This window comes from Cyprinodon variegatus, unplaced genomic scaffold (assembly GCF_000732505.1).
Source record: "Cyprinodon variegatus isolate N-32 unplaced genomic scaffold, C_variegatus-1.0 Scaffold181, whole genome shotgun sequence".
NCBI classification, from domain to species: Eukaryota; Metazoa; Chordata; class Actinopteri; order Cyprinodontiformes; family Cyprinodontidae; genus Cyprinodon; species Cyprinodon variegatus.
This window is the reverse complement of record NW_015150634.1, coordinates 1-20,475: the sequence shown is the minus strand read 5'-3', so window position 1 is coordinate 20,475 and position 20,475 is coordinate 1. Positions and strand designations below refer to the sequence as shown.

Below are 20,475 nucleotides of genomic sequence, written 5' to 3'. Positions count from 1 at the left end.
AATAAAACTAGTGAACTTTATTGACAGGAAATGGGCAGAAGGTGAAGCAAAGGCCCCGAGGTTAGGAGTCAAACCCAAACAGCTGTGTCAAGGATTTCTAGCCTTTGTAGATGCAGCACAGGCTCCACCTGCACCACACACATGTGTTTCTACTGCACCAAGGCAAGTAGGTGAGTTTATTTCTATTGCACATTTCTGTGGCAAGACAATTAAAGGTCCTGTGCAGGAGAAGAAAAGAAATTTGCAGTGAAATGGAGGCAAAAAAAGGTTATATAGAATGTAATATAATTATTAGGATAATAATTATCATTCATAGCACTACATTCAGTGCAAAGACAATTCAAGGGGCTTTACATGAATTACAGTAGACAATAAAAGAAAATATTTGGACCACAGCCTTGAACTAATAATACCTCAGTGAACATTTAAAGGCAGCTCTAAAAAAAAAAAAAAGCAAAGGCAGCTCTAAACAAATGTGTTTTTTGACTTAAAAGAACTCAGGCTTTTAGCACTTTTCCAGTCCTCTGGGAGTTTGTTCCAGATCAGTGGAGCACAGGAACTAAATTCTGCTTCTCCATATTTGGTTCTAGTTCTGGGTGAACAGAGTAGGCTGGAACTAAAAGACCTGAGTGATGTGGGAGGTTGATAAACGGACAACAAACTTGTTATTGAGGTCCTGATCTTTTTTTATAGACTACAGAAGAATTTTAAAGTCTATTCTCTGAGCTACAGGGAGCCATTGGAAGGACTTCAGAACCAGGCTGATGTGCTCTGCTTTCTTAGTTCTAGTGAGAACGTGGGCAGCAGTGTTTTGGATCAGCTGTCTGATGGACTTTTTTTGCAAACCAATGAAGATACTGCTGCAGTGATCATTTCTAAGATAAATGCATGAATTAGTTTTTCTGGATCCTGCTTAGACATTAGTCCTTTATTCATGGAAATGTTCTTCAGGTGATAAAAAGTTGACTTGGTTTCTGCCTTTATGTGCCTCTAAAGGTTCCTTTATAGATATAAAAATAGATAAAATGATTGATAATAAAAAAAAATAGTGATTAAGAATATGTAATGAAAGTAAGACTGGAACTTAAAATGTTTAGATAGCAAAGTCAAAGGCCGCTCTAGACAAATACATTCTTAATATTGATTTGAAGCAACAAAATGGTTTAAATGCTCTTTACCGTTTTCTGGGAGTTTATTCCAGATGAATGGAGCACAAAAAATAAAAGTAAAATCTGCTTCCCCAGTTTGGTTCTGGTATAGAAAATAGATTAAGGCCAAAGGACCTGAGTGGTTGGTGTTTTATTCCACTGACAGCAGGTCTGTTATGTATTTTATTGCTAATCCATGAAATGATTGATAGACTTAAATGCATATTTTAAAGTCTATTCTCTAAGGTACAGGGAGCAGGTGTTATGTGTTTAGCGCTGGGGTGGTGTGCTCCACTTTCTAAGTTTTAGTGAGGATGAGGGGAGCAGCATTCTGGATCAGCTGCAGCTGTCTGATCTACTTCTTAGGCAGACATTAGACCTTTAATCCTGGAAATGTTCTCCAAGCGATAGGTGGCCACATTTGTTATCGTTTTTATGAGCCTCTGGAGATTCAGATCTGAGTCCATCTCTTCACCCAGGTGTAGAGTGCCTTTTTGGTTGTTTCTAGCTTTATTAATTCATGCTGTGAGCTAACTTTTGAACGCTTCCCGTTTGTTTAAAAAGCTTTTCTCAACTTTTGCTTTTATATAGCCAAAGAAAACTTTGGCAAATTTTTGTGTGGGTTCTTTTAGCTGGAAATTGTTCACAGTCACAACAGTGTGTCATCTGTATATATTTACTGTAGTTACACTGATATCTGTTAAAGTTGTAAGGAAACGGCTCTTCCAATGGTTGCATTTCCGAATTTTCCGGAGTGGTGCATGACTTTACATGCATGAATGAAGTGAATGCGATTCAGCTTTTATCAAGGAGGCGGGATTGTTATGGCGGAAGGTTCACAAGCAAGTTTGATTGTGACCAGTTTGTCGGAAGCATCTTGCTAACCAGTTAAGAACTTAGTGCTAGTAGGTTCCCAATGGGAAATTCCATTGGGACCAAGTAGCACTAAATTGGTGACTTAGAAACTACACTGTCAAGGAACACTATGGACAGAGGAAACATGCAAGAGGAGGAGAGTTTTGTGTCGGAGGTCGTGGATGAGTCTCCTTCGTCATACATTTTAATTTTATACATGTTTAAGCCACAATGATTTGACTTTTAAAAATGATTTCCCTACGACTTTAAAAGGATTTTTGTGATCTCTGATGAAACTTTACCTACTAGAAAACCTGTTATTATCTAAAGTAGTTTATTTCAAACTTTATTTGATGAAGTCTTTTTTTAACAGCTGCACTGTTTCTTACTTGTCAAATGGAAAGGATTTGTAAAAGAAAAAATTAGGGTTTTATTAATAAAGTTGCCTTTCATACTCCTTGTTTGTCTGTGTATCTTAGAATGTTTTATAAAGATGGCTTTTTTTCACAAATAAGGACTAATCTAGAAACCTTAGTGAGGAAACACAAGATGATAAAATCTTTACATTAGGGGGAACTAATTTAGTGATGTGAAAGAGTACAAGGCTACATCAACCTAATAAAACGAGACACAGACATTTCAAGGGAACATTTGTCTGACATACGACCAGATGTGTTTTTATTCTGCCAAATGTTTAATCGTAGCTGGCCCCTTGTTTGCTCTGTAAACTATAAAGTGGGGGTCAAACGAGTGAGTTGTGGAAACCGTCAGTGTTTTTTTTTTTTTTTTTACCTTGTAGCCACTCTTACCACTGATGGAGGCAGGGAATTTAATTTGGGACAAGTCAGTTAGTAATCATACATTTAATGTCTTGTGTCAAAGTGCTGGAACTTTGTAAGACAAACCGTCTCAAGATTTTCTGTGTTGTAAACAAATGAAATCATTAAAAATTTCCTTTTTTTGGTGTTAGATTTCAGCACATGATGGTATTGTTTCGAACTGTTTAGAGAAAGCAGTAAGTGGTGTTAACACTTTCTACCCTTAATCCTCTACCTCAAGATTAAATATCACAGAAATGTTTACTTAAAAGCAGCGATACGTCTGAGTGGTGGCAACGCTGCAAAAACTGATCTAAAAATAAGTAAAAATTTGTAAAGAATTTGTAGGAAATTTATTTTGCCTAAGACAAGATAATTAGATATTATGAACTTAGATAAAGAAGTTGTTGTTGTTTTTTGTTTTGTTTAGCATAGATCCCATATTTCATTAGCAAATTCTTTTATTTACATCCTGAAATCATTGGAAAATATCCTTATTTAAAGAAAAGTTGACATACAGAGATTACAATATTTGCAGTGAACGACAGCAAAGCCCAGAATTTAGCCCCAGTTTTAATCTGTTTTCTCCAGGATGTGGTCTTCCCTAATGCTTAGACGACCTTTTTTTTTTTTATTTTTTTTTTAACCACACTGCGTCATTGTACTTAACTTTCTGTTTATGGAATAGCACATATATTTAGAAATAAATGTATGAGTCCTTTTGAGGATGTCACTGACTGTCGTCTGGAAAAGTTTCAAGGTAGCAGTCCTCCCTTAGTTGATGTGGATCACAAAACAATCATTATTGTATAAACATGTGTAAAAATGTTTTACATGATATCCAAGCTGAATTCTGGATATTCTTTTGCTATAAAACATGATATATAATACAATTATAGCCTATGCAATAAAACTAAGTAACATTAAAAAAATAACTTTAATTGGCCAAGGGAAAGACATCATATAGATTAATTACACACATTACTCACACATTTTCATGACCTTCTAACTATTAATTATAATGATTTTTCACTTACAGCTAATAAAAACAAAACATTAGTGATTTTTAATATTACACCAGACCAGGGCTGGACTGAGTCCAGCAAACAGCACTGGGCATTTTTGGCCACAGTAGCCCACCATGAATAATTTTATTTAATGGGGAGATACACAGCATTGTGGAGAAAAAAAAATTAAAATCTATATATATAGCATATATATATATATATATATATATATATATATATATATATAAAAATTCTGGTAATGACCAAAATAGAAAAATACACAAAATAAAAAATATACAAAATACATTACTCATACAGATTATTTTATCATTTGCTAAATTGATAAATGATTTCATATCAATTCATATAAACGTTTTTGATTAAATTGTGACAGGCTTGCCAGCAAATTGATGTCGGCCCACTGGGCGTATGTACAGTGTCCAGGGAAGGCCTGCACCAGCCTGAAATGTGGGGTTAATGAAAAGCATTTTTAATAGCTATTTAAAGGTTGATATTTTAAAAGGCCACATATCACCTGACAAGATATTCCTTAATTTACTAAATATGATTTTATACTTTAATGTTTGTATTAACACCATGATATAAACTAACTTCAGCGATCCATTTATTGAGAAATTAACAGTCGCTAAATTAAAAGAAATAATGAAATTAGATGTTGTATAACAGTGACCTTGTCTTTCATAGGAGGCCCTGTTATTCTTTAAATAATTTTTACGCCAGAATTTCTTCCTGATGAATTTTATCTAAACGGCCGTTTTTAAGCCTGAGACAGAGTTTTGCAAGGAGCGACCTGTAGACAGAAACTTTGCTGTACGCCGTCGCCATCTGAGGGCAGTACCTACCTATGCATCTATCAATTTGGCAGCTTTGCTTGTGTCAACTTTCACATCTTGTTTCAAATCATGCTTGTGTCTTAGTTTTTTTTGGCATCCAATTATTTTTGCACGTTTTCAAACATGATCATGGACTTTTTATATCTTTATTTTCACACTTCCACTGGGAGTTTCTTGGCTCCTTGTAAACAAACTTTTCATGCACAATATTGTACCTCCGGCCAGGTCATCTAGGTTATTCTCCAAGCGCTATAGGTTCACTAACAAACAGACCTAACCAAATTGTAAAACACATGAATAAAAGATAAGAATGCAACAATATGCCATTTCAAAAAGTGTATCCATCTAACCAGGCTTTACCATCCTATATCTAGCCTAAAAGTTGTTTTGGTCTTGTTATCTTTTAGATTATTAATCTTCTTTTAAGAAAATTTTACTCAAAATAAGTGCAATGATCTACCAGTAATGTAAAATAACAGCACTTGCTTTGAGATTATATACCATGAGTTAAAGAAGTGCAGTTATCATTCTGCACTGAAAGATTGTTGCACTTACTTTGAATAGCATTTTTCAACAGAACATAAATAATCTAACATAATCTATTCTTGCTTGATATCAATCTCTTATCAAGATCAAAGGAACTTTTTTTAAACTTAGATCTGAGATAGTAAGAATTTGCTTGCACTTTTGCAGGAAATGAGCTACCGGACTACAGAAACAGAAAAACAAGTTAGTTATTTTTACTTGTTTTGAGCAGATAGGTAATATAATGTTTGAATAAAATAAGATTATTTACATTTAAAACGAGGGAAAAAAAAAGACTTATTTCAAGATCATAATATCTTAGTTTAAGGAGTCTTAATTTGAAAGTGTTGCAGGGTTATGTGTTAAGGAAAAATGCCATTATTCCATTGGCAGATCATCTTATTTACCTTTTCAAAATAAGAGCAAAAATCCAATAAAGTTTATTCTTTATTTGTTCGGTCAAATTAGCCTTCGTCATTCTTTTTTTCTTTTTTTTATTGTCTGCATTTTGTGCTCCAAGGTAGATGTCTCGATCACAGCTGAAAAGGCCTTGGCATAGCAGCCATAATCACAGCTGTCTGTTCTCTTATCTGGAGGTGAAGGATGAAGTTTCAAGGGTAGTTTTTGTCGTCAGACAGCCAAGAGTATGTGTGTGTGTTTTGCCTGGTTTAAGATAAGGCTTAGCTTGTGATATGCAGAGCATATGCGTGTTGTCTGTGATACAAAACACACAAAAAAAATCCCTCAACAGCAAACTGCTGTGGGGCTTTTTTCACTTTTCCTCACATTGACATCAATCAGCAAGTGTGGATCTTCTCAGTTAGTAGAAAAGGATCTGACAATTTAGCAGATCCAAACCAGCAGTTTGAAAGCCCAGATTTTGCTTAGAGGCCTAATTAAATAGAGGACAGTGAGTTCCACTTCTCTGACATGAAAACGACATGTGGTCTTTGTAGCAATGGCAGGGGCTGATGTCTCATGACTGAGCTACAAAAGTTTCACTTATAAAAACACAAGCGAGCCTCTCTGTGGCTTTTTCAGCACACACGCAGCATCACCCTTATTTCAATTCCGCAAATTCGGTTCAGTCCTTTAGAGCGTTTCTTACTGTAGAGGAGAAGTCCATGTTCCACAAAGGCAACTCTTGTTAAGCTTTTGTTTTATTGCTGTGATTTTATTCAGTATCCTTTTCTATGACAGAATTTTAATGGTGATAAATTAGTTTGACTGATGGTTTGTTTGTAAAACAGAACTCTTCAGTGTTTAGTGAAACGACCCCAGGCTGGTTTGATCTTTTATTGCAAACCTTAGAAATAACACAGGCAGCAGAGAATGAAGGATGCTACATGGCTAACAGCTTATAAAAAGGACAGGAAATGATGACAGGTTAAAAGATTTGTGTTAAACTGACTTTTTTTGCACATGAAACCTGTGTTACAACCCACAAATTGCAAGGTGTAAGCTGGAAAGCCCCGTGCGTGTGGCTAGCAGTTCTTAGCCGTGGGTAACAGGCAATCTTGTATCTCAGCCTCATCCACCAACCCCTCCGGCAGATGAACAGTCATTGTGCAGGCCCGGATCCCCCCCAGGGGCTCCAGCACATTGAATACCCTGTCCCACACGTCCTGCTCTGGGTCATACCGCTGGACGATGTCCACCATGCATCTGCTGTTCCAGGAGTATCCCCCTACCACATAGATCTGCCCGTTGAAAACCGTCACGCCAACATCGCTCTGGCCCCGGGGCATCGGGGCCACCACCGTCCACTGGTCCGTGTCCGGGCTGTAGTATTCGCATCCCAGGACGTCGTCGTAATCACTGCTGCCTCTGAAGTGATTCCCGCCCATCACGTAGAGCCTGTCCCCCACGGTGCACATGCAGTGCAGGCCACGGAGCTCCATCATGTCGGCCCTTCGACTCCACGAGTCGGCGACTGGGTCATAACACCAAAGCTCCTTCTGGAAGGTGTCACGGGTGATGCCGCCTGTAAAAGAAAACAAGTTAGATGCTTCACCTGAGCACATGTTGTTTTATTTAATAAAACAAAACAAATATTGCTGTTTTTCCAGTGAAACTATGGATAGGAAGAAATGTTCCAGTAAGGTTGGGTATTGTATAACTCTTTGGCATGAATTGGACACTAAAATTTAAAGAGAACCACTTAAAGTAACTTGGCTTCTAGGTAAGGAAGCCTGTTGAAGTTTTTTAGTATTTTTTTTGCTTTTTCACTTTAAATATTTGCAAAGTAGATTTTCTTTTTTTCCTCACAACACACTGATATATATTTTGGTACCTGTCAATTTAACTGTATATATTTGCACTTTTTTTTCTCTACAAATATTTGAATCACATTCTTTTAACTGTATATTTTTTTATAATAAAATACTCAGGACCTCTCATACATGTTAGATATTACAGCTGCTGTGATGTCCGATTTAAAATCATGCAGGTAAATAATACCTATTGTTAGTGGTGTAAGTAGAGGTCGGTAGTAACTATTTACGTTGAGAAGCTTTTAAGATAAAAACAAACAAAAAATGTTTAGAACTATTTTACCACATTGCACTTATTAATTTCACTTAAAATATGATGAAGTGTCGCTACTCTAACTTGAATAAAATTCCAGATTATCGATCGTGAGTAAATTCACTCAAAAAAAAACAACAAAAAAACAACAAAGTTATTTTAAACAGAAATGCACTTTATGAGAAGTTCCTTAAAAAAAAAAAAACAAACAGCATGCAATGGACATGGAGACTTAAGGAGAGGTGAAAGGGGGAGAGGGGGTATGAGGTGAAGGGAAGAGAAACAGAGAAAAGGATAGAGAGATAGAGAAAGGGAAGAGGGAGAGAAAAAGAAAGAATAAGGGAAAGACAAAAAGGAAAATATAGAAAAAAAAATCTGGAAAAAAACTCCTGGAAGTCTGCTTTCAAACTTGACAGAAAAAAAGAAGGAAAACATGAAAAAACACATCAACCATGATAAAAGATGGAGTACACTGCAAAAAACATTCTGAAAATGAGTACAAATTTCTTAAAATACAGTTTTTTCCCCTTAATTTGAGTAGGAAATTCAAATAATTTGAAACGGAATGAACATTTTTTACCCCTTAAGATAATCAGATAATATGCACTCGAAATAAGAGACTGCAATTGTTTTTTCTTATTTTAAATGTAAATTCTTACTCCATTGTCAACATGTCTCGCTCACCTACTCAATTTAAGGAAAAATGCACTTATTTTACAAAAAACGGATTTACTTAGATTTACGTTTTTTGCAGTGTGTCCCGTCGACATGCAGGAAACACAGGAATAAAAACACTGAAAGCAAAACCATGAAGATCAAATAATGTTATTTAAAGCTATGCATTGCTTAAGCTACAGCTTACTATTAAGCATAACTGTGAATCGCAGAACACCTGTGGTGTATAACCATAAGTGTGCTTGTCTATAAGGTTTATACGGCTTCTTCAGCAGGAAGAAATGCTCAATGGGAGGTGTGATTGGCTCCAGACCAACCCCAAAGAGCCCAGGTTTGACACAGAGGAGACCAGAGCTATATCCAAACGCACCTCAGAGTAAAGGGGCAAAGGGACGACAACAGCCTCATGGCAGCTGGTCAGACCCAAAGCAGGCCCAGATGTGGGCCCAGAAGGTATATACGTATGTATAGAAACATTTTAGAATAGCTTCTTCTCTTATTGTGTAACTACTGTAATTCATGGATTTTTTAAAGCACCTAATTTAACATATAGCTTAACCTTTTTGCAACTTTGCATACATTTTATAATATTGATTCTGTTGTAGTAACAAGTAGTAAGAAGATTAGTTACTCAGTAATAGAGTATTTATAATAGTTTGGGGTTCTTATGAATCTTTTGATTTACCTCGTCTGTTAGTTATCTCTTAGGTTTACTTTAAGAATTGGCTGGGCTTTTTTGTGTTTCCTTAAGCATTTCATTAGTTTTTCTATTTCCATATTCTGTTATTTTGCCATTAGGAAGAATTTACTGCTCTGCATTTCAGTTGCACACTATTTACAACTTTGACCGTATCATCAAACTGGAGGAACTTCAGCTGCGCGAAGCTGACCCCATACCTACTTGAAAAAACTCAGCAAATAGACTGAATGGTTATTGTTTTTTTTAGTGCAGGTTTGTGCACTTAAAATGGTTATTTGTAAAAAAAGTAAAAAACAAAAAAAAGGTCACCCGCAGGTCAATCATCTCCCCATTAAGCTCCAAATTTAAACAAAAACGATCTTTTTGCTATTTGATCTGTGCACGTTAAACTGCCGTCTGTACCTATTTCATTTTTAGGAAACGCACAACACAAATTGTATTCTTTTTATCAAATAACTTTTTCATTTTATTTGAGTAATCTTTTTTATCTGAATAGAGAATATGAAGGAGTGCTATACACTGCAAACACTGATCAATAAATAAGTACAAAAATCTGAAAAAGGGGATTTTCCCTTTATTTGAGCAGGTTAATAAGATAATCTGCCAATGAAATGAATAATTTTACAATTGAAATAAGATAATTATGCTATGTAAATGAAAAAATTTTTTTCCTAACTTTTAAAATATTAAAATTTTCCTACTTAACTAAAGCAAAAATTATTTCTTGAAAAATTGTCTTAATCAGATTTCATTTTTTGCTGTGTACTCTAACAAGAGACCAATTGTGAGTACTCTTCCCTAAAGAAGATATATAATTGTATATTCAGAAGCTGTATTGTGGTGACTTTTTTTTTATTATTAAATTGAGCTAGTTTTCCACATTCTGGTCCTGTGGATTCTACTATTGTAAAGACATCTCCATTAACAATTCGCATGATTCTGCCCTCTCTAAATTTGCCAAAAAAAAGAAAAGAAAATTAAAAGCCATCAACTGGACTTTGTTTCCAAGTTTGAAGACGTTTCGCTTCCCATCTAAGAAGCTTTTTCAATAAAAAATGTCAAGAATAGTGTTGAGCTTGAGGTTTTATACAGTAGCCCAACAAAGCCTTGTTTTTATTTTGGAAAAATGCAAATTGAAATGGACGAAGGGGTCCAGCATTTTGGGATGGGCTTTGTTTGGCTTCTTTTGTTAGCCTGCAATACTCCATACCTTTCTAAGTGTCTAAAAGGGGGGCCGTTAAAGGGAATAGTTGGCCTGGCTGAATAGGTGAGGTCCTCTGCTCTCCTGTACAGGGGCTGGGGTTGCGATGATAACTGGAAGGGAATAACTCAAAGCTGAGTCCACCTCCTCTGTTTAAGGTTGTTTTTTCTCTCTTAAACCACCTATTTTCTTTATCCAAAATGTGATCATTCTGTTCCTTATTTCTCATACTAACGCATTATTCCAATAGTGTCTTTCCCAAAATGGAGTACAAATTCTTTTTTCTTTTTGAGTTTTAAGTTACACTTTGATTTACATTCCGTTTTCCATGTCATCAGTTTATTTTCCGTTTAGAGTTATACATTATGATGAAGCACTGTTGTATTCCTTGTCTCCTTTCCCCTAGCTCCCTTCTAGACCCCTCTGTCCACACCTGCTCCCAATCAGCTGATTACTCCATTCATTTCTCTCTTTGGTATTTATAATCCTCTGCAGTTACTGGTTGCTGGATTCTCCTCATTCCTTCAGTTTATTCCTCATTAGTGTCTCCTAGTTTTTGTTTCTTACGTTTCCTATGATCAGTTCTGGATTACGGATTCTATATTTTTACTTCCTTATTAAATGTAGCAAGATATCATCTCTGCCTCTTCAGTTCTGCATTTGGATCCTCAACAAGTATCCACTAATCCTCACAATAATAGCCTCCGAGATAAATCTATATTGGAGACAAAACATCATGACATCTTTAACAAGTAACGTTTTTACATAATATGGTTACCATCATTTATTTAAGCAATGCACTGACAGAATGGTTGGTGACTGGAATCCAGTCATTTCAGTTTGACCAGTAATGGTGAATGACCATTAGCCCCTTAACACCAAGTGTATCATATTAAATACATGAGTTTTTTTTTTTTTTTTTTTAACTCTACATCATCAGTGGGATATTTGTGTTGCTGGACAACCTTGCTCATACAGACACACATAGTTAACAGAAAATCTATAATAAGTTGCATGGAAATGAAACCTTATCTAATTGAACTAATTAAAAAAGCATGTTTTTGTTTTTACTTTGAGTGTTCAGTGAAAACAGTATTTTAAGTTTTCTGAAAATCATTTCACGGTTTAGGCTTTAAAGGGTTAGAAACTGAAATCATTTGTAGGTACAGTAGGTGCTTATGTTTCAGGAAGCTTAATAAAAGATTTTTTTGTTAAAAGAAACTCTTTTTTTTTTCCATGGATGCCTGTTGGTTGAACTGCTCTTTTACAACTACAATGGGACATTGCTTCTGCTCTTAATTTAAGTCATTAATGCAAAGTGAATAAAATACAATGACCTCTGTTTATTGTTCTTGTAGAGAAATTTGTTCCTGCTAAACTTGGTTTCTTGATTTCAAATGTATAGCTTAAAAAACAAGCCTTAAAATCTTTCATGTGGTCTTTCTGTAATGTTAAACAGAACATTTTTAATACAATACATTTCACATGGAAGATATCTTGAAAAAAAATTATATATAGTTTATGCTAATATTGATAAAAAAAATATGTGAAAAAAATCCCTTTTTGTTTGGCTTGTATGATTAAAACAAATGGATTCTACACTATAAAAAACAAACTATAGAATTTAAAAATAACAATTTGCAGTAAATTTAGTCAATTTTAGTAAAGTGTATTTCATTTCAATATTTACAAAAAAACCCCCTACAAAACAGAATAAGGTAACATCTATTGAAACTTAAAAACATCAAACCCAAGATCTGTGTGTTGCAAAGCAGCAGTGGTCAACGCCTCCATCCACACTGCTTTCCTGTGGTTGCAGCAGTTAGCTGTGCTGCGTTATCAACACGGCTGCACAATATGTCTCAAATTGAAACTGCTGATTTTTTTCTTTTTTTGCAGAACAATAATAAATGATAATAATGTTGATTTATATACAGATAGATTTAAGCAAATATCTAACTGATTATCTTTAATGCATTCACAGTGTTTTTGCAAAGTTCTCTTGGGCTGACTTCAGCAGAGATGTTGCTTATGGGGACATGCTTATATCATGATCGGCAAAATCGTTACAACATTTTTAGATTTTCTTTTTTTTTATACTAAATCTCCTGCTGTAAACAAAAGGAAGGATTTGGCTGTTAAGTTAATTTTCTACCTAACATGTAAAGGTTATTTTTTAATTATTTTTACATCAAAATCATTTTTTAGAGTGCAGATTAAACTTAGATAACAAAGAGTAATAAAAACTAGAGTCAGGTAATTTGAAAAATGTCTGATTTGCAGATTAAATAAATATCCTTTCTTTTGTTTTTGTTTTTTTTTTCAGCGAGTTTAATGTTAAAGCTACAGTTCACAGGGAAGAATATGCACACTCACATCTTACTATCCTTCCTATGATTTTATAAACAGACGAAATGTTTACTGGTCTCTATCAATCATTTCATCTGTTATCACCATCTCCTTTATACGTTTTTATGATATAGTTTCAAATAATATTTCATTCAATATTTTAACAAGACAGTGAAACAGAAGTATGATGAAGTTTATTTGCCTTAAGTGCAAAACCCTGCAAATGTTCTGCAGTTTAAGTTGGAACACTGAATAAACTGATACAAGAAAATGAAACATTTTCTTAAGAATAAATGTAATTGCCCTTAATTTGAGCAAGTAAATAATATTATAATACTACTAGTGGAATGTGGATTCTTTCCTTTAAAGTAAGATAATCAGATATTATGCACTTTAAATAACATAACCAAGCTATTTTGTTCTTATTTTTAGCATAAATATTATTAAATTGGCAAATTGTCCTATTTAAAAAATATATTTTTGCTCTGAGAGGTTAAAGACGGGACAATTGTTAGTCTTTCCCCTCATAAATCTTGGCTTTATGGAAAAAGGGGAAGAAAGAAAACGGTTGTTGACAGAAACAAAATGCTTGGTTTGCCAGTAACTATGCGGCCTGTGGACGGTCTGAAGGCTACATGAGAGTAAACTATTTTTTTTTTTTTTCATGAACAAAAACCCTGTGTTTGAAAACTACTGCTGTACAATGAAATGAACACACTCTGACATGTGGGTGTGGAAGCTTTACACAGTGGGGATGCTTTTCGTCAGCAGGAATGAGGAAGCTGGACTGAGTTCATGTGAAATCTAGTGTTGCACCGATGCCATTTTTTTGCCTAGATACCGATACCCCATACCTGGCTGTGCAGTATTGACCGATACCGATACCATCAGTTTCAAATTGTTGTGTGTGAGTGTGTATATATGAAGAACTGCATCCTACTTGGATGTAAAATAATTGTCATCATGGCTTAGTCAAGCTGCTGCCTACCTTTTTGAAGCAGGAAAAAGACTAATACAAAGTGAATCCAGTAGAACTTTTTATTGCCTACCTGGAATGGGTGACAATAGTTGAATAAACTTTTTAAACTCTCAAAATGGTATCGGTGCCCTATTTGTCTGTATTTACCACCATTTTAGTGCCGGATCGGGGCCCCGCCAGATGCTGGTATTGGTGCAACACTAGTGAAAATGGAAACACTTCCTGCTAGATCCTGTTCAGTTGCTGACATTAAATCCCTTTAAAATGCTTAAAGTGTGTGGTCGCATCCTGACAGCTAAAGTAAAAGTAGAAAAAAATGCTGCAGACTTAATACAGAACTAAACAAGCCACCATTCAATCCTAACATGGTCTATTTTGTTATACACATAAAGACATCTTTACTAATATAAGATGATTAAGAATCTGTAGGTTTAGACTTTGTTCCACATCTCTGAGGCCCACCTTAACCACAGGCCTTTAGACTTCCTGGTTCTCAGTGCTGCATGTGAAACACATGGGCTGCTCTCTGCTCTCAGTGCAAGAAGTGGTTTTCCTGTCCAAGGTTACCTAGATCAGGTTGAGAGCGGCTTGTCGAGGTCTTCCGGTAAACCAGAAAAAGTTTCAAATAGGTCAACTAAGAAAATGCTTTCTACAAACTTAACAATAAATACTGAAAGATAAGGATTTAATAATAAAAGGATTTAACTGTGCATACTACTTGCTTAATCTTAGATTCAGCAGTAATTGCAAACGTGCATTTCCTTCCAGAGGATTCCAAAGTGTCACAGAGCTCTGATTAGGAATATTTTCCCATTGGTAAGATTACTATGTTAAAAATCCCACAATAATATCAAAACAAAGGTAAAAACAACCCTGCTTTGCTCTGTGGCTGCAGCTGCCTGTGTGAACAGTGGCTATCAAACCAGAAAGAAGAAGAAATGTGTGGTTTAGGAGCTGTGAAAGGGACCCTGTGAGGAAGTGTGGTTAGATAGTTGCTCAGGGTAATTTGATCTTTAGTTTTGTGTCAAACTTGCACTCTCTTGCTTATCTTTGATGCTTTGCTGTAACCATCAAACTACAACATGCAGTTTCTATTAGACAAGATCAATGCAATTAATCAAAATTAAATAAGTTTAAATGCTTTTTTTGTAAAGCATGGGAATCAATGAAAAAACTCTTGTTTTGTCTCATTGGAAAAAAAGAAAGAAAGTGACCTTTGGAAATGATGCAAAAAGAGATAAAACCTTTTCTCTGCACATACAGGGTGAGTCATTTTTGGCAAGGCTCATTTTTAGAAAGGTTATTTTGTGGCTTAGGTAAAATGACTTCACTCGGCTTCACTCTAATGTCAGTGGCAGGTGTCTGGTGTCCTGTTTGGAAATTTATACTTAAAACTAGGCTAAATACTTCAAAACTTAAGCTTACATTATGTGAGTAAGCATGTCATAAATTAGCAAATGCGTTTCAACATAAAACTATTGCTAAATGTGACTTTAGATGCTTAACTCTTTGCTTTTATTTTATGAAATAAAACATTTCCATGAGTTTTGACCAATCTAAGGGAGTTACAGCTCTATTTTAGAAGTTAAGTCACCCCAGTATGCAGAATCAGGGAGAAGTGACTAAACTATGACATAACTGTGAGTTTTAAATATAGCTTGCGACCAATCTGCTGGTCTAAAATAACAAAACCAGTAACCATGGATGGAAATAATAAGAGATGACACAGGCTTTAACACCAAGCACATTTAAGGGGATTTTAGATCCATGTAAAAAAAAAAAAAAGAGTAGGGTTGAGAAGAATATTGTAAAATTAGATTATGTTTTTATGAAAGAGGAAGGTGGTTAGCCTGGAAATAAGCAGTGTGAGTGCATGGAAAGAAATGTACAGGGAATAACTATTAAATGAATGAAGAAAATGATTTGGAAACAAGCCTAAAAAGCTATGAAAACAGTGGAAATCTGTCAATGTTTAGTTGGTGCTATGCCCAGATAAATATCAGCTAGCCTACAAAAGGTTTCTCTCTACAAAATACTGTGAAAAGTGGGTCAGTTGGTAAAAATGAAGCGATTTATATGAGATAAAAGGATTGCTGCTGCTAAGTATGCATATGGTCACTGTTCATTTCTGCATGTCTGAATGTTCCACTGAGTGCAGTTATAGCCATTGTCTGCATCTGGGGGAAAATGCATAATTTCACCATGAACCAGCTTGCACTTTGTAAGATTTCTGACAGGAGATAAAAGGATAATAAAAGTAGAAAACATTCATTCCAAAACAGGGAAAGACCTAAACTCTATGCACACTGACTGCAAAATACTCTACTGCTGGAGCATGCTAAAGGTTTGCCTAAAGGTATACTGGCTGATTTTTGCAAATTTTTTAAAAGAGCCGCCCTCTCCACAAAAAACAATGCACATGCAAAACTCTGTACCTGCTCCTGAGAGGGAACACCTATTTTAAATGTGTGCAAGATCATGCGCGAGCCCATTTCTCTTTTTTGACTTTCTCCAAATAGCATGCCAAACTTTACCTGTCGAGCAGAAACTTTGTAATAGAAGCATCAGTGGGAACCTGTGCTATCAGTGTACGCCATCATGTGAAAGAATCACCCAAAGAAACTGTAGCTCACCACAGATATAAGCCTGAAAGTTTGCATGTGGAGAAAAAGATAGCTAACTGGGGACGAGCTCGTAGGACGGCCTTACATAAACTTATCACTAGATTGATTGACAATTAGGAGGACCATTAATTTTGATGATCCAACCGGAAAAAGAGCATCCTCCAATATACCTTTAAGTTGCTTTTGGAAAAACAGTGAAATAGTGCGATAGTATTATCTGGTCAGATAAAACTAATCTAGTTCCATCAAAGTACCATTATAAGAATAGCTTTACATAAGGTTGTTAAAAAAAACCTAATGTTTAAGAGATTACATTTTTAGCTAATCTTTTATTTTCTGTATATTTTGATTACTTGGCTTGTTGCCAATATCTGGTGTAAATTTGTCCACACATGGCTCCAATGTGACATGGACGGCTCTAGACGGGTGGGCCAGCAGGGGCTAGTGCCCCTGAAGAACTGGGCCCTGTTACAGCCCCTGTACTGAAGATATACTGAACATATTTCTTATGATTATATGAGCTGGGACAGATGCTGTCCTTATTTCCCCCCTCTGTTTCATCTTTTTATCTTCACCTGTTTTATCTAAACAATGATTTAAAAAAGTGTTGCACTTTTAGCCTTAGTTGTATTGAGATAGGATCAAAGTTTTAGGCACTGGACTATAAACTCTGTTTATAGTTTTTTCAAATTATCAGATGTAATTACCATAACAATCTAATGAATACTATATATTACATGTACATCATTAATTTAGCACTTTTGGCACATCAGTATTATTATGTTACATCAACACATTAATTTTCTTGTGACGAGTTTGTATGTCATATTACATGATTTATAGACTTCATTGACTTCATACTGACAATGGAAAGTGATGCACCTATTTTTATTTATTATAAATTAAAGTAATCTACTTATGCTATGAAACAGCAAGTGTGTGTCCAAGTGATGAATTTATCTTTATTTTAAAAATCTTAAGCTCCCCTGAAAATGAGAACATCATCGTTTTTCGATTCTGTAGCGCGCATATTGTTCACATTGAGACCGGTCTAACTAGGGGGTACCTATATGGCGGCCGGTGGCTTCTCTTCAACCCCGTACTACCAACAGGCAATCAGCAATCCAGTGAATAAATAGAGAATAGCGGTTTTAGGGGTTTTATAGCAAAAAACTCAACTTTAAAAAGCCCAACATGCTGATTGCAATTTTGACAGACACCAATATCCTTTAATAGTTTTCAATATAGTTTTATTCAACTAGAAAATAACAATACCAACTAGATTTTTTTGTTTGTTTCATAATATTTAAACAAAAAAAAAAAAATACACTTGGCCCCATCCTGCAGGCAGCCTTCTTACTAATCTATGTAAATATGTCTAAAATGTGTCTAGCTGTTTAGAGGACAAAAAATGCAAACTCTAAATTTGTACAGAAATACTGCATGGATACCGCTGGTTCCCTCACCTGAGATGTACATGAGACCGCCATGAACTGTTCCAGCATGCCCATAGTGAGGTTCCACCATGTTGGTTACAAAGGTCCACTCATTTTTCTTTAAGTTGTAGCACTCCACTGTGTCTGAGTTTTAAAACAAATGAGCGAGAGAAAATGGTGAAAATGAACAACTGGACCTTCCTTGCAAGAAATGTTGACAGTTTTTGAATGTGGGCTTACCGATTTCCCCTGAGGCGTTTCTTCCTCCCACTGCAAACAGTTTCCCTTTCAGAGCGCTGAGGTGGAAAAATGTCCTTTTCTCATTGAGTGAGGCAATCTGAAGCCATTTGTCAAAGCGTGGATCATAGCGATAGGCGCTGTCTATGGCCGTCTTGCCCTTTGTGTCGTATGTGCTCTGACCTAAGAATTAAAAAAGAATCAGGGTAAACCTCCTAAATGTAGCTTGAAAGAGTTTTATCTCATTTGTTTAAAAGCTATGAAATTAATCAACATCTTTTTACCACAATGATCAGCTTAGCCTCAGTGCATTCTTCATGTATAGCACCGACAATACATTAAAATGTTCATAGTCTCGTTTTTTTTTTACATTTTCTTATTCATATGCCAAGAAACTCACTGCATCCTGCTTGATTAAATTTTTTTTTTGTTTTACATTTTAATCAGTAGGTTAAAAAAATAAAGCCCTTTCTATATTTACAATAACAATAGAGTCAGATGCAGCAGCTGCAGCCTGTGGTGCATTCAGAGAGAAGCGCAACTCTCCTGTTTTAGTCACACATACACAAAGCTTCCACTGATGCCCCCTGAATGAAAAGCAAGATGTAAATATAATATTTAGCATATTTTATTTTCTTTAAAACAGTTGCACTAAAATGGATCCCTCCTTGGATTATATTCATTCACAGCTTTAACAACAGCTGGTGCCTCTGCTAATGGTGTGTGGCTGATGCCTCTGCTAATTGTTTTTAAATTCAATTTAATAACATAATTGATTTATGTAATTTTGGTTCAGTTAAAATATTGCTAAATACTAAAAAGTATTTCAGAGAGTTTATCTTTCATTTATTGTGTTTTAATCACTTTTCTTGCCCATGTCAATAATCCTCTCTCCTTTTGGAAGATCAAGATATTACCAAATATGCAAATGAGCTTATAATATCATCTAGCGATTTCCAATAACTTTTAGGGCAGCTAATAGCAAAAACTGACAAGGTATGATACTTCTCATGTGCACGGAAAAACAGGTAAGTAGTTTACTGCAGCTAAGCCAGTTACTGTAGCACCTCCCAGGGAAGTGTTGAAATAATGAAGATAATTCAAAGATTCAGTGTGAAAAAAAACACAAAAATTATTTATTCTATGAAGGATAGGACTTGAACAGGGCTCTAAATACAGGCTGCACCTTGTTCAATGAAGCTAAAGCTGCCTAGGTGTTCAGATGTGGGCGCTAAGGTGATCAATGTGAGTAAATGTCCTTATTAATAGAAATACTTGTAATCTCAATACAACATATATTTGAAATAGATAAGTAGATTGATTGGTATAATGCGTGTCTGTGTTTGCTTTTATTAGGAACAGAAAGTTTCTTTCCTGATATTCTGATATGAGCCTCTGGTAGGATTAACTAGATCTTAGAGTTAGATCTTAGAGATGTACGGTAGATCAGTTTATTTGATTAATATCAGCTGATCTTCCACAAAGCACAGTTTTGCTTTACTGCGAGGAATTGCAGGACAGTTGGGCTCCATTTAACAGTTGCCATCTGGTTCTCTGGTATTGTCAGTAAAAGATATTTTGCATCCGGAGCTGGAATTTTATTTAGGCTTAAAAAAGACTATTTAAATGGTATCAGGACAGACACTGGATGTATATAACCTTATTTTATCGAGGTTAAATGTTTTTAGGTTTAAATTTCGGGCTTGTTGTGCAAGTAGAAGCAGCTCTCACCTCCAACAATAAAGAGGAAGCCTCCAAGAAGAGCCACCCCGTGTTGGTAACGAGGCACATCCATGGGCTTCAGAGGCCTCCAGTAGCCGGTGTTCTCATCATAAAGCCTTAGCTCCCGGCTCACCACCAGTTGTTGTCTCATCACGCCTCCGAGCGCCAGGATGTGAGTGGCGTCTGATCGAATCTGCGTCCTCTCGGTTTGCAGGGCTGGCTGCATGTAAGGCATCATCTGGTAGTTACTGGCCTCCAGCAGGAGGTTCACGCAGGCAGTATCAGAGCGCATCATGGAGTCACTTTCCTCCTCCTCATCTTGGGAGATCTGAATCAGCTCATTGGGGCTCATAAGTGGGAAACGAATGTGGCGCATCAAGGCGTAAACGGAGGAGTGACGTGAGGGAGGGTCGTGCTCCAGCCAACCTTTGGCAATGTGGTAGAGCTCCAGCTCGGAAAAACCGCTCAGCGAGTTGCTGGCCAGAGCATTGGCGATGCTGGTCTCTGAGAGCTGCTGGTAGCGACCAGAATCAACCAACGCTGTGAGGTTCTGGCTCACAAACTTACCTAGGGTTGATAATATGGAAAAGGTGCACTTTAGGGTAGGAGAATTTCACACATAAGTGGTGGCGTTCCAATGGTTGTCTTAACTCACCTATGTTCACCAGAACGTCTTCAAGAAGCAGGTCTGTAGCAATCTTTTCCACTTCCACACAGTTATCAATGGTAATCTATACCAAAAAAAAAACAACACAATCGCATTAACTCAGATATATCATACATGATGAACTGTAAATGCCTGTACTTATATAGTTATAT

The 20,475-nt window shown here is 35.9% G+C and overlaps 2 protein-coding genes across 2 annotated transcripts in view; both read right to left on the bottom strand.

Annotated features, from left to right (window-relative positions):
• Nucleotides 1-4,912, bottom strand: part of LOC107087352 (3 beta-hydroxysteroid dehydrogenase/Delta 5-->4-isomerase-like) — a 13,395-nt gene extending 8,483 nt beyond the window's left edge. Inside the window, exon 1 of the mRNA XM_015378889.1 lies at nt 4,898-4,912. Coding sequence (XP_015234375.1) covers nt 4,898-4,912 — 15 coding nt within the window. The remainder of the gene's footprint in view (nt 1-4,897) is intronic.
• Nucleotides 4,913-6,489: 1,577 nt separating this feature from the next.
• On the bottom strand, nt 6,490-20,387 carry LOC107087351 (kelch-like protein 9; the record flags this gene model as incomplete). The annotated part of the gene is made up of 5 exons (XM_015378888.1): nt 6,490-7,191; nt 17,728-17,841; nt 17,938-18,117; nt 19,666-20,223; nt 20,312-20,387. Coding segments are annotated over 5 exons (1,428 nt in total), but the record flags the coding sequence as incomplete, so codon positions are not given.
• Between the last annotated feature and the right edge of the window lie 88 nt (nt 20,388-20,475).